The 18,428-nt window shown below is 43.6% G+C and overlaps 1 protein-coding gene across 7 annotated transcripts in view; it reads left to right on the top strand.

The window, feature by feature from the left end:
- PDZD2 (PDZ domain containing 2) overlaps positions 1-18,428 on the top strand; it is a 368,370-nt gene that overhangs the window by 282,556 nt on the left and 67,386 nt on the right. For all 7 annotated transcript variants that reach the window (XM_045440968.1, XM_045440958.1, XM_045440936.1 and 4 more), the window contains one exon: positions 2,699-2,854. In XM_045440968.1, the coding sequence (XP_045296924.1) occupies positions 2,699-2,854 (156 nt within the window). The remainder of the gene's footprint in view (positions 1-2,698; positions 2,855-18,428) is intronic.

Below are 18,428 nucleotides of genomic sequence, written 5' to 3'. Positions count from 1 at the left end.
TCTTCGGGACAGGATGTCTTGTGTTTCCCCACAAATATGTTGTTTGCTTATACATGGGAGCTTAGAAAATTTTTGTTGAACGAATGAAATCAGAATATCCAAGTTTGCTTTCATATTCCTGGAAGTACATGCGTAGCAATATGATTTCTCTCTTTTTATCACTTTGTTTTTATTAACAAGTAATACACATTTATTATATCTAATGTAGAAAACCTAGAAGAAAAGGAAGATAAAATTTTCATAATGCCACCAGTAATTCTTTCCATTAACTCATTTGTCCTTCCAGACGTGTTTTTTTAATGGAGTCAAACACAAGGAGATAGATTGCCCCTGGAGGCAGACCTGCATAGACTTCAGAGGCACAACCTTTAAAAAAGCTGTATATTTTGGGGCGCCTGGGTGGTTCAGTCAGTTGAGCGTTGAACTCTTGATTTTGGCTTGGGTCATGATTGGATCAAGCCCCACATCAGGCTCCGTGTTGAGCATGGTGCCTACTTAAGATTCTGTCTCCCTCTCTCTTTCTCCCTCTGTCCCTCTCCCCAACTCGCACTCTCTCTCTCTCTCAAATAAAAACATAAAATAAAATTTAAAAATAAAAATAAATAAAAACTGTATATCTTGAGCACATTACTACATTTTTTTAAACCTCGGGGTTCTCACCTGGATAATAAGAATCCATAACTGCTTTGTGGAATATCAGGAAGATTGAATGAAATATAAAGAGCCCAAACAATGCAGCTGGTTGCAACAAGCATGTGGAGAAAGGTTTGCCTTTATGGTTATCACGTGTTAACACATCCAGCTTATTGTTACATCCATTATTAATATGGCAATATTGCTTTTCCATCTGCCTTTTTCACTAAGTTGCATACCGTAAGAGTCTTTCCACCTCAGAATGTACGTTGCTGTAGCACCATTTTTAATGACCATGGAGTATTCTGTCCTGTTGTGCAACTTACTCACCAGTTGGGACCTTCATCTTTTTTTAAAAACTCTTTTCTGTTAATGGTCTAGCAGAGTTGACATCACAGAAGAGAGCTGAACTCACTTTTTGCTTCATAGCTTTTGCTCCTTCCCTCAGATAAGGTCTAACTGTGTAGTATTCACAATTACTGACCTGACAGGAATGAGCTTCAGGTACCTCCAAAGTTGGACCTGCATCAAACTAGTAACAAGTGTCACTGTCACCAGTATACCTGCTCACTAATAGTCTGTAACACCTGTTGTTTAAGATGGGCGTCTTATGTTATTGTTCTCTTTTCTGTCAAGCCCCGAGGAATATGATGATCAAAACTTTCTACATGCTTCCTTCCTGTAGAAACAGCTGTGGGAGAAGGAGGGGAGGACGCATTTCTCTCTTTTATGGCCTCAGACCAGCCACCCCTACTCCCTGGCCTCCTATGCTGTGGTGTTTCCCCGAGAGTCCTCGGCGGCTATGTGCACCTCACTTGCGTGTGAGATTGTCAAGTGGCCTCTGTGACCTTGCCTGCATCCCACTCACCCCTGTGGCCTTGTCTGTGTGTAGGAAGGAAGGGCTATGATGAAGCCTTCTTTATACTCTAATCTAAATGGAGTCTGGGGGCGCCTGGGTGGCTCAGTCGGTCAAGCGGCCGACTTCGGCTCAGGTCATGATCTCGCGGTCCGTGAGTTCGAGCCCCGCGTCGGGCTCTGTGCTGACAGCTCAGAGCCTGGAGCCTGTTTCAGATTCTGTGCCTCCCTCTCTCTGACCCTCCCCCGTTCATGCTCTGTCTCTCTCTGTCTCAAAAATAAATAAACGTTAAAAAAAATAAAATAAATGGAGTCTGATTCCATGTATTTTTGTTGACCTCTAAAAAGTGTTCAAGGGCTTCTTTCTTTGAAGAGACGTTATCAGTCTCCACTTTGGGGTTATGATTCAATCAACAGTCTGATCTCTTTTCAGGGAATGAAATCTCGTATGCTAGTGAGATGAGCAGCGAGGGGGAGGAGCTCATGGATATTAGAGCTGTGTGCTGGGCCTGGGGACACAGCAAAGAGTAGAAATGGCATTCAGTTTGGGGAATGCTCCGATGAGCAGGAGAGATAGGCATACTTAGACACACATGCGGGGCGATGAAAGAAACAGTAAAGGACATTTGGGAAGAAGGGAAAGACATGCAGAATGGCTCCTGAGCTCATCCAGGAAGGCTTGCAGGGGAGGGTGCTAAAGCTGATCTGCAAAACTGAGCTCCCTGGGCAGAGGGAGCTGCTGGTGGAAAAGGGCATAGAGCAGGAGAGAGCCTGGCATGTCAGAAGGTCAGTACGGCTGGCACGGAGGGTATGGGTTGGAGGGGACAATGGAGGGAGGTGTGTTTGGAATGCTGGGCAGAAGCGACCGCTCTAAGATCCTGACCTGCCAATGAGGGGGCTTAAAGTGTAAAGTAAGGCAGGATATCAAAGAATCTAAAGGACAGAGAATGTGGATTGCCTGTAGAAACATCTGTCTATGAAACAGGTTTTTCAGGGAAAAAAAAAATTGGTTGGGATTTAAATTGGGTCTGCGCCCCTGACATGTGGTAACCCTGCCAACCTGAAGTGTGGGACATACATTCCATACGGTCTTTGGGTTCAGAGCTCGTGGCCACGCTCACAGCTGCCTCTTCTAGGTTTTCCTTGACCTTGATCCAGAACTGCTTGGTGCCATGGGGTAATTCATAGCCCTTTAATTGTGTCCCCCTAGGAAAGCTCCACAGAGGACCTCCTGAGGTTGACATCGAAGAGTTTGCCTGATCTGACCAGTTCAGTAGAGGACGTGTCCTCTTGGACCGACAACGAGGACCAGGAGCCAGACGGGGAAGAGGACGAAGGACCTGGCTCGTCTTCCGTCCAGGGAGCAGTAAGTGTGCCTTTGGTTTCCCCAGCTGCTGTGCTGGAAAACGATGTGTCCCTGAAGATGTTGAAGGCAGGATCAAAGATAATAGCTTAAGATAGTAGGGTAGAGACCCGGATGGGAGAGGACCACAGGGTGTTCTTTTTATTTTTTTGTCACAGTCTTTGAGACAAATCCATGAGAGTAATGATTTTCATTTAAGAAAAAACATGGAGGGGTGCATGGGTGACTCGGTTGGTTGGATGTCTGACTCTTGACCAGCTTGGGTAATGATCTCATGGTTGTGAAATTGAGCCTGTGTCAGGCTCTGTGCTCAGCACAGAGCCTGCTTTGGATTCTCTCTCGTGCGTGTTCTCTCTGTTCCTCCCTCGCCCACGCACACACACGTACGCTCTGTCTCAAAATAAATATTAATAAAAAAAAAAAAGAGAAAACATTGAAACTGGAAATGGGATGAGAGAGCAACTGTGTATTAAGTTCAGTGTGCATATCAATTTCTAGCATGCTTGCTAATTAATATATATGAGAATCTTATTGCTACTTCTTGGTGTAGGTTTGAAAAGTAATGTTTGTGAATTTAAGCCACCCAGGAGAGGGGCTCCTGGGTGGCTCAGTCAGTTAAGCGTCCCACTCTTGGTTCAACTCCAGTCATGATCTCACAGTTTGTGAGTTTGAGCCCCACATCAGGCTCCACAATGACAGCACAGGGCCTTCTTGGGATTCTCTCTCTCTCTCTCTCTCTCTCTCTCTCTCTCTCTCCCTTCCTTCTCTCTCTCCCTTCCTTCTCTCTCTCTTCCCTCTCTCTCTCTGCCCCTCCCCCACTTGCATGCGCTCTCTCAAACTAAATAAACCAAATAAATAAATAAACAAACAAGCAAACAAACAGGCTTAGATGGAGAGATTCTGGTTGAGAAGTGGAATGTTACAATAACACAAAACCCATTTGGGCAAAGTTGTGCAGATATGTCTTAGAATTTTGGGGCACCTGGGTGGCTCAGTCGGTTAAATGTCCGACTTTGGCTCAGGTCATGATCTCACAGTTTGTGAGTTCAAGCCCCGCGTCAGGCTCTGTGCTGACAGCTCAGAGCCTGGAGCCCGTTTCGGATACTGTGTCTCCCTCTCTCTCTGCCCGCCCCCCACTCATGCTTGCTCGCTCTCTCTCTCACTCTCTCTCTCTCTCTCTCTCTCAAAAAATAAATAAACTTTTGGGGCGCCTGGGTGGCGCAGTCGGTTAAGCATCCGACTTCAGCCAGGTCACGATCTCGCGGCCCGTGAGTTCGAGCCCCGCATCAGGATCTGGGCTGATGGCTCAGAGCCTGGAGCCTGTTTCCGATTCTGTGTCTCCCTCTCTCTCTGCCCCTCCCCCGTTCGTGCTCTGTCTCTCTCTGTCCCAAAAATAAATAAACGTTGAAAAAAAAAATTTATTAAATAAATAAATAAATAAATAAATAAATAAACTTTAAAAAAATGTTAGCACCCCTTAAAAAAAAAAAGATATGTTTTACAATTTTAATGAAACTGGGACTCTTGCATGGCTCGGAGCTCTAACGTGGCCTGTGATGTTTCACACCCTCGTGGTCTGCTGGCACACAGAGTCAGGAGGGCTTTTGGTTAACTGTGGTTGCAGTGTGGCCCCATGGTTTCCTCTTTGGACCCCAGATCTGATAGATGTGTCATTTTTAGTGTAAACTCTTGTTAGCTCTTGTTCCCCATCCAACCTGCCATGGAGAGGGGGCCCTCCTTCTGCCATTTGAAGACCCTTACTCTGTCCCACCAGCACTAAACCTAGGCAGCATGGGTAAGCATTAGAAAATTAGTTTTGGTTAAATTAGGCCTCAGAAGACCAAAAAAATTGCATTTTTATTACATTTACACAGTATGCTATTTTATTTATTTATTTTTTTTTAATTTTTTTTTTCAACGTTTATTTATTTTTGGGACAGAGAGAGACAGAGCATGAACGGGGGAGGGGCAGAGAGAGAGGGAGACACAGAATCGGAAACAGGCTCCAGGCTCTGAGCCGTCAGCCCAGAGCCCGATGCGGGGCTCGAACCCACGGACCGTGAGATCGTGACCTGGCTGAAGTCGGACGCTTAACCGACTGTGCCACCCAGGCGCCCCTCACAGTATGCTATTTTAAGGAAGAAAAAGTTGCTTTTCTCCTTTCTCTTTGATTACTAGACATCTAGGGTCACTGAGGATGGTTGTGCGAGTGTGGACTGCACAAAAGTGCTACATCTAAGGAAGCACATTCACGTCATAAAAATCGGGGGCTTTTACATTTATTATGGCAGTTTTCTGGAAGATAGCAATAAAGAGTTTTGCTCTAACAAAATCAATAATCAAGACAATTTTCCAATAAAAGAAGGAAAGCATCTTAAAGAAGAGATGCCTTTTTGTAATTTGCCCAGAGGCATTGTATAAGCCCAGTGTTGACTTGAAACATTTTTCTAGCTGCTCTTCCTTCACAGAACTTTCTCAGAAGGCTAACCTGTAAAGTAAATAAGCCAGAGCTGAGTGAATGGCATTAAGGTAAACAGTTTAAAATCAACTGCGATTATTCCCATTTCTTTGGATTATGACACCACTCAGTGGCTTCCCTTACTTTTCCTTTTAGTTAGGGTAGAGACCAAACTAATTTCCGTGGTTTACACTGCCTCCTTGGCTCCTGCCTACTTCTTGAACCTTACTTCTTTCTCACAGAGCTCATCACTCCTAAGCAACCACTACACTGCCCTTCCTGTGGTCCCTCATGATGGCTACATGTTTTTCTGCCACAGGACCTTTGCAAATGCTCTTCTGTCTCTCTGGAATCCTCTGCCTGAATAAGATGATTCTATCCATCTTTGGGATCCCATAGTGTTACTGCGTCAGAGAAGCTATACCCACGTATGTTAAATCTGTTAGTTCTCTGGGGCATCTGAGTGGCTCAGTCGGATATCGGCTCAGGTCATGAGCTCACGGTTCATGAGTTTGAGCCCTGTATCAGGCTCTCTGCTGTCAGCATAAGCCCGTTTCCAGTCCTCTCTCCTCCTTGCTCTCTGCCCCTTCCCTGCTCACACTTTTTCTTTCTCTCAAAAATAAACTTAAAAAAAAAAAAGCTTAAACTAGCTTTAAAACAAAAATCTCTTAGCTCTCCTAGCATGATTATGTGGCTCTCCTGTGAACTGCTTATCACATTTGGATTTGTGATTATGTGATTAAGATCTGCTTCTCCCGTCCAACTCTAAAACTCCATGAGGTAAGGGAACGTGATGACTGGATTGGGTTCCCAGTGAATCCCTAGAATTTAGCCAGTACATCTGGTGCTGAGTTATAAATAACTAAATGAATTCAAAATCAAACAGCAGAGTAAGCATTCATTGAATGCTACTGAAAATGACACCAAAATTGAACTGGATTTATCCACCATGAAAATTATGGTTACTCCGAGGCCCACAGCTGACCACAGTGTGGCAGCCTCAAAGGGTCTTTGGGCTAATATCAACGTTCCGGCCTCCTGAGCCTTCAGGGATGGTCTTTGAATACGCCTGGAACAGGCTTCAACGTCAGATGTCTCCTCCCCGCTGCCTCTCACTACTGCCTACCCATCTTCCTCCCTCGCCGTGACCTCCCAGCCCTTCGAGCCCTGCATTCTCTGTGTTGACACAGCAGTTACCCTCTGCTCCTTCTCATCCCTGGCACAAGAAATATGTGGCAGCCCCACCAGAGACTTCTCAACTCCAACACCACTCCCATATTTCCACCTGACTAACCAGGCTTCCTTCCCTGGCGTCTCTGCAGCCCGGCCCCCTCCCACAGGGACCTCCCCTCATGGGACCCCACTGCTGGGGACGCTGCCCCGGGTTGGCTTGGCCGCTTCTCAACAGAATGCTGAGCAAGCTCAGGATCTTAAAGAGAGGAAGAGGCTCTATAGCTCTGTGCCTTCTCTGATAAAGCCCAGGGCCATTTGTGTGGCACAGCAGTCTTTGTGGAGAGGTTACAATCACGTTCGTTTTTAAAACTTCATCACTCGTACTCTCACAAAAAACACCAAGGAATTCTTTAATTGCAAATTTTTTACACTAAATACTGCTCTAGTAAATGGGCCTTTCTCTATATTAAATATATCATGTTACATACTTTTAAATTATACTTATTAAAAAAAAAAAAAAAGGGTAGAGTGGGAGAGAGCCAAAGCATAAGAGACTCTTAAAAACTGAGAACAGGGGCGCCTGGGTGGCGCAGTCGGTTAAGCGTCCGACTTCAGCCAGGTCACGATCTCGCGGTCCGTGAGTTCGAGCCCCGCGTCAGGCTCTGGGCTGATGGCTCAGAGCCTGGAGCCTGTTTCCGATTCTGTGTCTCCCTCTCTCTCTGCCCCTCCCCCGTTCATGCTCTGTCTCTCTCTGTCCCAAAAATAAATAAACGTTGAAAAAAAAAAAAATTTAAAAAAAAAACAACTGAGAACAAACTGAGGGTTGATGGGGGGTGGGAGGGAGGGGAGGGTAGGTGATGGGTATTGAGGAAGGCACCTTTTGGGATGAGCACTGGGTGTTGTATGGAAACCAATTTGACAATAAATTTCATATATTGAAAAAAAATAAAAAAATAAATTATACTTATTTGCATAAATTTATAATTGATTATTATAATTTATTACATATAATTTAAATGAATTTTTCTGATTATAATACTACATTCACTATATAAGTGATTTTTGATCAGAAAAACACCACACACACAAAAAAGAAAAATCCCACAAGACCGTATAAATCACCCATAATCCTACTCAAAGATAGCCATATTTAACATTTTTAATGCCTTTCTGTTTGATATTTTTCCTTACGCACATATGTATTTTTTAAATTCTAGTACAGTTAACATACAGTGTTACCTTAGTTTCAGATGTACAATATACTGACTCAACAATTCTATACATTCCTAGGTGCTCATCATAAGTGTACTTTTTATTATCCCTTCACCCATTTCTTCCCTTTATCCCCTTCACCCATTTCTCCCATCCCCCACCCTCTTCCCCTCTGGTAACCATCAGTTCTCTATGGTTAAGAGTTTGGTTTTCAGTTTGTCTCTTTTTTCCTTTGTTCATTTGTTTTCTTTCTTAAATTCCACATATGAGTGAAATCATATGGTATTTGTCTTTCTCTGATTTATTTCACTTAGCATAGTACTGTCTAGATCCATCCATGTTGTTGCAAATGGTAAGATTTCATCCTTTTATGGCTGAATAATATTCCCTGTGTGTGTGTGTGTGTGTGTGTGTGTGTGTGTGTATCACATCTTTATCCATTCATCTATCAATGAACATTTGGGCTGCTTCCATAATTGAACTATTGTAAATAATGCCACTTAAACATAAGACTGCACATATCTTTCTGAATTCATATTTTTGTATTCTTTGGGTAAACACCCAGTAGTGGAATTACTGGATTATATGGTAGCTCTGTTTTTAATTTCTTAAGGAAGCTCCACACTATTTTTCACAATGGCTGCACCAGTCTGCATTCCCAACAGTACATGACAGTTCTTTTTTCTCTACGTCCTCACCAACACTTATTGTTTCCTGTGTTTTTTATTTTAGCCATTCTGGCAGGCATGAGGTGATACCTCATTGTGGTTTTGATTTGCATTTCTCTGATGATAGGTGATGTTGAGCATCTTTTCACGTGTATGTTAGCTATCTGTATGTCATCTTTGGAAGAGAGACAGTAATTTCTCTACCATAGCAACATTTTTCTAGACATATTTCCTAAGGCAAGGGAAACAAAGCAAACATAAACTGTTGGGACTACATCAAAATAAAAAGCTTCTGCACAGCAAAGGAACAACCAACAAAACTAAAAGACAAGCTACTGAATGGGAGAAGATATTTGCAAATGGCATATCTGATACAGGGTTAGTGTTCAACATATATAATGAACTTAAATAACTCAACACCAAACCCACAAATAATCTAATTAAAAAATGGGCTTTCTCCAGAGAGATTATTTATACTAATTTAGACATCTAGCAGTGGCCAGTTCCCATCATCACCAATAACATTGTAAAAAATAACATCTTTTTAAAAAGTTTACCAATTCATCATATATCATTTTATATGTTTATTGTATTTTTGCCAAAGGAATTTCAATGCATTCTATTATAACATAGTTTATTTGGGAAACTTAGCACTAATATTCCATAAGCACATGTTTCAATGCAGTATGTTAGGGGTCTCTGTCCTGTCAGCCCAGGCTTTCGTAGACAATCCCAAACCCAGTATCCATGCAAAACCCAAAGTCATCCTGCTTTCACAGTTCTCCATTCTCTGAGCTTCTCTGCCTTCCTCACAAAGCACTCGTAGAGGAGGGGACACCTGGGTTTCTCCCTGGCTCACCACTGATGCCTCAACACCAATCATTTGTCACCGTCCTCTTGAGCTCTGGTCTTAACCAGGAGAACCAAGCCTGAGATAGAGCCCTGCAGGATCAGAAATTGGTCAGGTGGCGTGAAGTATCTTCTGGATTTGACAGTGTGCCCGAGGTCTCCCTTGCTCTGGCTTATAAAGGTACTGAACTACAGAGAAAAAAGCTTCATTTTTTCAGTTCTATGTTTGCAGTCTAAGACTCTCTGTTTTATCACTTTTAAACGCTAATGAACCATTTAAATGAAAGAAACCTGGTACTGTTTAATCAAGTTACAAAGCCTTTTATTTCATAGATGATAATGATTAAACCTGCTGCCAGGCTCCACTCAGACCTTGACTATTTTTGCACCTGTAAAGTCACCATGTGCTCGAAGCCTTAGTTGAGTGAATGTAATATGAAAGCTGAGGATCTGTGATGAGTACCCCTGTGATTTATTTTGCATGGCTACAGTAGACAGCAATGAGATTTTCCTTCCAAAAAGATGGAACCATGCTTAGAATAAAGTCATATGGTGAATATCAAATTGGAGGAGTAGAGGCAGGAAAAGAGAATGCATTGAGCTGGGACAGTGAAATTCCATGGTCATCTGAATAATTTTCATCCATCTCAGAGGGGTCTGGCTTCAGTGATAGGGCTCTGTCTCCACCATCCACCACTCACCCCCTACATCCAATACAGAAGATTGCCAGTTCAGCCTCCAAGATACCTAAATCTGGCCCTCTCCCCCATATCAGCTGCAGTCCTGGTCCATAGGATTGGCCATTCTTTCCCAAGTCTTGCTTCTCCACTTTGACTTCTGTTCTCTAATGACAGTTTTTAAATGAGAATCTGGCCATGTCACCTAATGGTTGGAAATCATTCAGTGACTCGGGGCACCTGGGTGGCTCAGTTGGTTAAGCATCTGACTTTGGCTCAGGTCATGATCTCACAGTTCGTGAGTTCAGGCCCCGTGTTGGGCTTTGTGCTGACAGCTCAGAGCCCGGAGCCTGCTTCAGATCCTGTGTCTCCCTCTCTCTCTGCTCCTCCCCAACTCATACTCTGTCTGTCTCTCTCTCTCTCTCAAAAAAAAGAAAAAAACATTTAAAAAAAATCATTCGGTGACTCTCAGTCTCACTGAGGTTAAAATCCCAACTCCTTAACATGGAATGCCATTAGCACCTGCCTTCCTTCCCTGACTTCTGTACATGCTCCCGGCAGCCCTACACACACACACACACACACACACACACACACACACTCCTAGCACTGCAAGTCCCACATTCCGAAGGTGCTCCAGAACTCTCCACTACTTTATGCCTTACACCTGTTCTTTTTACTTGGAAGATACTTGTAAAGCCAGCCCAAATGTCACCTCTCCCCATAAGTAAACCTTTCCTGACCTCCCAGAGTTACTTGGTCTGTGCTCTGCACTTGCACAGCACTATGAATAGATTTCTGTCATAGTGCTATGACGTATAAGCCCGTCTTGTTTTCATAATTTATCTTTCTATTCTTCTGTCTTCCTCATTAGACAGGAACATTTCAAGGGCAAAGACCGTGGTGCTGTAAGCATCTCTGTTCCCCTGGGACAGTAGCATGCCTGAGATCTTTGAGGGGGTTGAAAAGGATTCTCCTGTCATCTCTTGTCATTCCTTGACCACTTCCGATCTGCCCCTCAGTGCTCACCTCGTCCTCTTATATCCTGGGTCCACAAGCTTCTGACTCTTGTGCTTCATTCCTCTCGCCCCCAACACATGCCCTGCCTGGGTCCTTCTCCATCTACTCTTCAGAGGAATTGGCCCCTGTCTCTTCCACCATTGAGGACGTCGCCCTGTGGGGCATCACAGTGCTGCCAGATCTGGCCTTGCTGCTGATAGAATCAGGAAGAGTAATTCTCTTCTGGTCTTTGTGGCCAGTTGGAGGAGGCTCTACTCATTGCAGGTTTTGCACACTTGGAACCCTCATGGCATAGTGCGGCTGAGTGCGGAGGCCTGTGGAGGACATGAGCCACAATTCCTGTTCTGCATGGCGACCTCCCCGTAGCAAGGAGAGTCGGTGTTGATAGGAATTGAGATGTTTTGCTTTGAGGCATTACACGTGTGCCCTCATCTCTGGTTATCTAGGCACTAGCCTTCCTCTCAAGGACCTCTCAAGTCAGAGAGTTATCTCCAAGGCCGCCCTTGGCTTGCAGCATCTAACATCATTGCTCTCTCTACCAAACGTGCTGCTCCCTGGGCATTTAGCATCTGCTGTTCTCTTATTTATTTATTTATTTATTTATTTATTTATTTATTTATTTTATTTATTTATATGAAATTTATTGTCAAATTGGTTTCCATACAACACCCAGTGCTCATCCCAACAGGTGCCGTCCTCAATACCCCTCACCCACCCTCCCCTCCCGCTGTTCTCTATTTACTTGCTGCTTATCTCTTTGGGCTCTCAGTACCCATTGGAGTACCTTGTATTCAGTACTTACTCAGTACACACTTCTTGATCATAAAGCTGGCTCTAGAGCAGTGGTTCCCAGAGTGTGGTCCCTGGACCACCAGCAACAGCATCACCTGGAAACTTGTTAGAACCAAAGATCCTCAGGGCCCACCCTCAACCTGCTGAATCAGAAACTCTGAGGGTGGTATCCAGCAGTGTTTTTTAACAAGCTTTCTAGGTGATTTGGACACAGGCTAACGTGTGAGACCTTTAGAGCCCTCCAATAAAATGACTGTTTTATTATTGGCTATTCCAGAAAGCTTGTGTCCTTTCTCAAGTGTAAATAATTACAGTCAATCGTTTTAAAAATGAGATTTTTTTTTCAGGAAAAATAAATCTAGGCTTTGGAGAGAGTGGCTCCTCCCTCTCTCTCTCTTTTTAGTTTTATTTTAGAGAGAGAGAGCACGAGTTAGGGAGAGAGGCAGAGGGAGAGAGACAGAATCCTAAGCAGGCTCCACGCTCAGCATGGAGCCCGATGCAGGGCTCGATCCCACAACCCTGGGATGATGACCTGAGCCGAAATCAAGATTCAGACGCTCCACTGACTGCGCCACCCAAACACCCCATGAGTGGCTCCTCTCTTTTACAATGAAGACAGGAAGGAGAGTTTTAATACAAGAGGGCGTGGACTGGATGATCCCTCTTAAATGATGGGGAGTCTGTCTCTCCCTTTTTATATTTTAACAAAAACAAAACTGGAAGTAATGATTGTCTTGCCAAACCTGCAATTGTCAAGGCTCAGCTAGGAAGAGTTTGTTTAGCACATCAATCAGCAGGCCTGTATCCGGCTTCCTTTGACATCAAGGGAATCAGTTCTAACATTTTTGGAATCACCAGTTCGGGAAAATCTTGCAGAACTTTTGGGTGATTAGGGTTTAAGAAGGAATAAAGGACCTCATCTTTCAAAAGGAAAGAAGTGCCAAGCTGGCTCTTACGATTCTGTAAGTCTGATATTGGTGTTTGATTCTTTATTGGAATAGTCATGAGGTGTGAGAGCCTGAGTTAGGAGAGTTAGCATCTCGAAGGTAGATATTAATCTGTGTATGAAAAGAAAGGACAAGAGCTCTTGTATTTTGTTTGGATTGAATAACTGATAAACTGTCAGCCCTTAAATGTTTCCAAGAGTGTCTGGGTATTGAGGACTTGTATTGAAGTATCTGGAAGTTTCTGGGTGAGTCAAGCTATCCTAGACGGGAAATTGTGTCTTGTTTGGTGCCTAGGCTAGATTGTTTTTCTGTGAATCGAACTTAGAGCCTAATGCAAAGAACAGTGAGCACCAAGTATATAAACTTGCAGTTAGTACTAACACGGAAAGATCTCATTTAGGACTGAAGATCAGATCCTCACAAAGTGAAACTGTTCATGCAGAGACACTAACACAAGGCACCCTGTGCTTTTTGCAAGGGGAGTGAATGTTCTTTCCCTCAAGGCTGGCGGGAAGGGTGTTAAGACAGATTGCTCCTCTGGGCTCAGTAGGCTGTGCTACTAACCTCAGGATGCCTCTGAGTACATGGCGATGGCAGCAGCTGCTCAGAGATGTACTCACTTCGCTGGGTCAGGAATGGCCTTCCCTTCTTTCTGGGCTTCCTCTTTTTATTCTCTCACTTTGGGACTCGCTTCTTCCAGGAAGTCTTCCCAGATACACATATCCTTTATTTCTGGGCCCCCAGCAGGTTATATGCCCTGTATTTTCCTTCATGGTCCTTAACACAATTCATAGTGACGCATATATTCATATGACAACTTGCTTAACATCATCCTCCCCCATTAGCAGAGGACCCCTGTAGTCAGGGACTGTGTCAGGTTTGCTCCTTCATGTATCCTAAGTGTTCACTGCTGACTCTCATTATGTATGTATGTGTGTATGGAATGGAAGGATGTTTGGACAGTGGGACAGCTGATGATGCCCCCTTGTCATGTTTGGTCATCTTCCACTGACTTGCCTGCCTTCCCCAGCACTCCATGAATTTAAAATGGGCACAGCACATAGTAGGCGCTTATTGTTTGTGTCTGCAAACTAGTAAGTCTATCTGTCTCTCCCTTCTGGAGTGTCCACCTGGCATAGGAATACTGATGATAGAGAAATCATTTTTCTAAGTATAGCATGGAGAAAACACAGCATTACCTTCCCTTAAAATAGGATATCCATGGTAGCTCCTCACTAACAAATGAGTAGATTTCTTTTTGTTGTTGTTGTTGTTGTTATGTGAAGGTTTGAAAACTACAGGCTAGAAATGGAGTTTAGGACTTGATTTTTTAACAAATCAACAGCAACGACAAAAGATTAAACACCCCAAGGGAGTTGGTGAACTAGTACATGGAATGTAAGTGAAGAAACAAGTCAAAAAGGCACGAGGGAAAAAAAGCACGGAACTAGGAGTCTCGAAGATGCGGAGTTCCGATAAATAAAACTGTAAAGTGTCAGAGCTACAGGGAACTTTGGGGATTAGCTGGTCCAAAGCTTGCATTTTTTTAAAGCTAGAAATGTGTGATGGGAGAGAAGCCTACTGAGCTCTGCTTGTCCTCCGGACAAGTCATGTTTATGACTCAAGGCAGCTTCGAGGGAAAAGAAAAAGCCAGGAAAGAAACGGGGAATGGGCTCAGAAAGGTGTTCACAGCCCTTCTCAGTTATGCAAGGGGAGCGACTGTGTGCTGCAGCACACACGTGTGTACATGTAGCTCTACACTCTTCCATGGGTCTAAAATGCACAGGGAGGGTGTGGTTTCGGCTGGTCATCAGATCGTCGGGGTCCATGCTGGAGAGTCTCATTTGCCTGGTCTGAGTGGGGTGGGGCCCAGGAGTTTATTTTCACAAGCTTCCCAGGTGATTCTGATGCTCACCCAGATTTTGAAAACAAATTTTAGAGAAAAGGTGACTGCCCTAGGAAGCAGCAGTTTCGAATACACCCTTTGTTGGCTATGTGGCAGTTTCTAGGACCTGAGACAAAGTGGCAGGGCTCCTGAGTCTCCTGGCTAGGGGCTGGATCAGGCCCCAAGACCTCTTTGTGCATGGCTTTGAGATAAGGGGAGGTTTAGGCCCCCAACCACCTCCCTCCTTCCCATAGCTTGAGATGAGGGAGTGAGGCCATGTGTTTGAGGTGCTTGTGGCAAACTTGGAAACATAGATTCCCCCAGCCTCCTCTGGATTCTCCGTGAGCATAGACTTGCGTGTACCTCGTGGTTCTTGTTGCCTTCGCAGACACCAGTTCCCGGTGGTGCGATGGTCGTGGGGTGCAAAAGCTCTATTATTCCCTGCACCAACTCAAAGCAGGCAGCGACGCATACTGGTAGCAATTCCCCGACTTGCACATTTTCCATTCCACTGTCCCAGACTGTGAACTACTTTCTCTTTCCCCTCAGTGTCCTAGACTTTCTGAAGCAGGGCCCCGTTCACTTAGATGCTCCTGAAGCCATGCTCCAGCCGGCTAAGCATACGAGGCTGTGTGAGCTTAGCACAGTGTGTAGAATTGCCAGAACAAGATAATACAAGGCTGCAATTACTGCCGGTCTAGGAAAATAAGATTTAAAGTTGGGGGTGGTTTTTGTTTGGTTTGGTTTCAAACTTAAGGAGATGAAGTGATTATTTAAATGGGTGGGGGGGGAAATAAGATAAGAATAATTATTTGGCCTGGATAAATTGCCCAGAAAACTGCTGGAGTTTGCATTAGGTTTATTCCCGTGGCACATTTTCTGGGGCCTGTTCCAACTCGTTACCTGGCTCTCTGCTGCACTTTTAAATGAGCAGTTTGCATTTCTCAAGGAAGTAAACAACTCGAGTGATTTGCATAAAAAAGGCAAATACTGTGTTCTCCAGTCTCAGCACAGTGGTCTTCAAAGTGGGGTGAACATACCCAGTCTGGGGATGCCAGACAGTCCCTTGGCATGTGCGAGGGAAGTATGAGAACCTGTATAGATTTTATTTCATTTTAGATTCTTTTGTGTTTCACAGTGTATGCATACGTTAGTACAGTAGCATGGGGTTATAACTTGTGAATCTATGTTAGGAGGGCCTGGTGGTTACACCATCTACAAAGGTTGACATGACAGCATGGAACACAGTGAAATCAGCCAAAGAAATCCCCATAGTGTGCAGTCAACCCTATTTTCTTTTTTTTTTTTTAATTTTTTTTTTCAATATATGAAATTTATTGTCAAAATGGTTTCCGTACAACACCCAGTGCTCATCCCAAAAGGTGCCCTCCTCAATACCCATCACCCACTCTTCCCTCCCTCCCACCCCCCATCAACCCTCAGTTTGTTCTCAGTTTTTAAGAGTCTCTTATGCTTTGGCTCTCTCCCACTCTAACCTCTTTTTTTCTTTTTTTTCCTTCCCCTCCCCCATGGGTTTCTGTTAAGTTTCTCAGGATCCACATAAGAGTGAAAACATATAGTATCTGTCTTTCTCTGTATGGCTTATTTCACTTAGCATCACACTCTGCAGTTCCATCCACGTTGCTACAAAGGGCCATATTTCATTCTTTCTCATTGCCACGTAGTATTCCATTGTGTATATAAACCACAATTTCTTTATCCATTCGTCAGTTGATGGACATTTATGCTCTTTCCACGATTTGGCTATTGTTGAGAGTGCTGCTATAAACATTGGGGTACAAGTGCCCCTATGCATCAGTACTCCTGTATCCCTTGGGTAAATTCCTAGCAGTGCTATTGCTGGGTCATAGGGTAGGTCTATTTTTAATTTTCTGAGGAACCTCCACACTGTTTAGAGTGGCTGCACCAATTTGCATTCCCACCAACAGTGCAAGAGCAGTCAACCCTATTTTCATATTTTGGATTTGAAAAGTTCCTTCAAATTTCAGTGAAAATAAAATATGGACCACCAGAACATGTAATAATATTTCTTTGCCCTCAAATTAATTTCTTTTATGAAAATAACACCATAGAAGTCATGAAGCAACTTTATGACTTCAGGTGAGTTGGTCGCTGTCTTTATGTACTCCATTATCGTATTCCAAGATGCCTTTCAGCCCTGACCCCTGTTATGAATTTACCTCTTATAAAGATCACCCCCACCAATCTAGTTCTATCTGTCCTTTGGGAGATTAAATCTGTGATCCTCACATTGAAATGTAAAGTAGAATATATTAAGACTTGAGGACGGTGGCAGTTCAGAAATGAAACTGAAATAAAACTTTTTCTGCCCTAGACAATATGATGGCAATTGCACAGGAGGCAGAAGGGGATAATGTGACTCGTGTGTGCACCATGTATCTTCGGAAATCTATCTTATTTGTTTATGAGCTTCACTAAGCCTTTAAGGTAACAGAAATCCTTGGGATGGATGTGTCTTTTGAGACTGTAAATGGAGATAGTGCTGATACAGTCAGATTCTTACTCTCTTAAGAGAAACAGGATATCCCCCACTTAGTTTCAATTCCAGTTATTGTGTTGGTTTTTTTAGGAAAATGACAAAACCACTTTGACAGTGCATAGATGAGTGAGACAAATAGGCAGTGTGTGCTGGGAAAAAACACCTCGCCTGATGACTCCACGAGCAGTGGAAGATTTCGAGGGTTTTGGGTGTTTTTTTCTCTTTTTCACCACATCTTATGCAAAACAGTAGTCCAGAGCCTGGAAATAAAAACAGAGCAAAATATAAGAGGTCAGAAATTCCCCTGTGGAAGCCAGGGCAGACATTTCTCAAAGAAATGGGGTTGTTTAAAATTAATAGCGTTCTCCCCACCCCTAGTGTTAATGTTGTTTGCTTGCCTAGCTTTTTGTTTGCTGTTTGTTTGCTTGTTTTTGCTTGGTAAGCTTTTTACGAAGGACTGAGGGATCTCAGTAAATGACATTTGCAGAAAAAGAAAACCAAGCCTCTCCCTTCTGTTCTTGCTTTTATTCCTTCACTTGAAATATCCTTCCTTCTACCTCTGACTGTGAAGATTCTGAGCCCCTTGGGGTGCCTGGGTGTCTCAGTCACTTTAACAATCAACTTCGGCACAGGTCATGATCTCACAGTTTGTGGGTTCAAGCCCCACATCAGGCTCTATGCTGACAGCTCAGAGCCTGCAGCCTCCTTTGGATTCTGTGTCTCCCTCTCTCTCTGTCCCTCCCCTGTTCTCTCTCTCTCTCTCTCAAAAATGAATAGACATTAAAAAAAAAAAAAAAAAAAAAAGATTCTGAAGCCCCTTATCTTTTTAAGTAGGACCAGCCTCTGTTATGTCTGTTTTCTCTGATTGCCAGTTTCATTTTTCTGTTTCTCACATCGTAGTACTTAATCAGAAAGACCCCTCCTGATTTAAAATGGGTTAGGGGTCCCTGGGTGGCTCAGTGAGTTAAGCATCCAACTTCAGCTCAGGTCATGATCTCATGATTTGTGGGCTTGAGCCCCACATCAGGCTCTGTGCTGACCGTTCAGAGGCTGCTTGGGATTTTCTCTCTCTCTCTCTGCCTCTCCCTGACTTGTACTTTCTGTCTCTCTCTCAAAATAAGTAAATAAACTTAATAAAAAATAAAACTGGGATGGATTTTTTTCAGAAATTTTTTGGTTAAGCTGTTGTTTCGATATTCAAATTTATTTCCTCTAGCAGCAGACATATTTACTTAATAGCTCTTTGTGTAATTACTTTTGAGCAAGTAGAGACAGACAGGTAGCCTGCATGTCACACACACACACACACCTTCTCCTCAGCATCAAAGCTGTAACTCTTCCTGACCTTCTTCCCACTGAGACCAATACAACCTCA

This window comes from Leopardus geoffroyi, chromosome A1 (genome assembly GCF_018350155.1).
Source record: "Leopardus geoffroyi isolate Oge1 chromosome A1, O.geoffroyi_Oge1_pat1.0, whole genome shotgun sequence".
NCBI lineage: Eukaryota > Metazoa > Chordata > Mammalia > Carnivora > Felidae > Leopardus > Leopardus geoffroyi.
The sequence above is the reverse complement of the archived record's forward strand: the minus strand, read 5'-3'. Positions and strand labels throughout refer to the sequence as shown.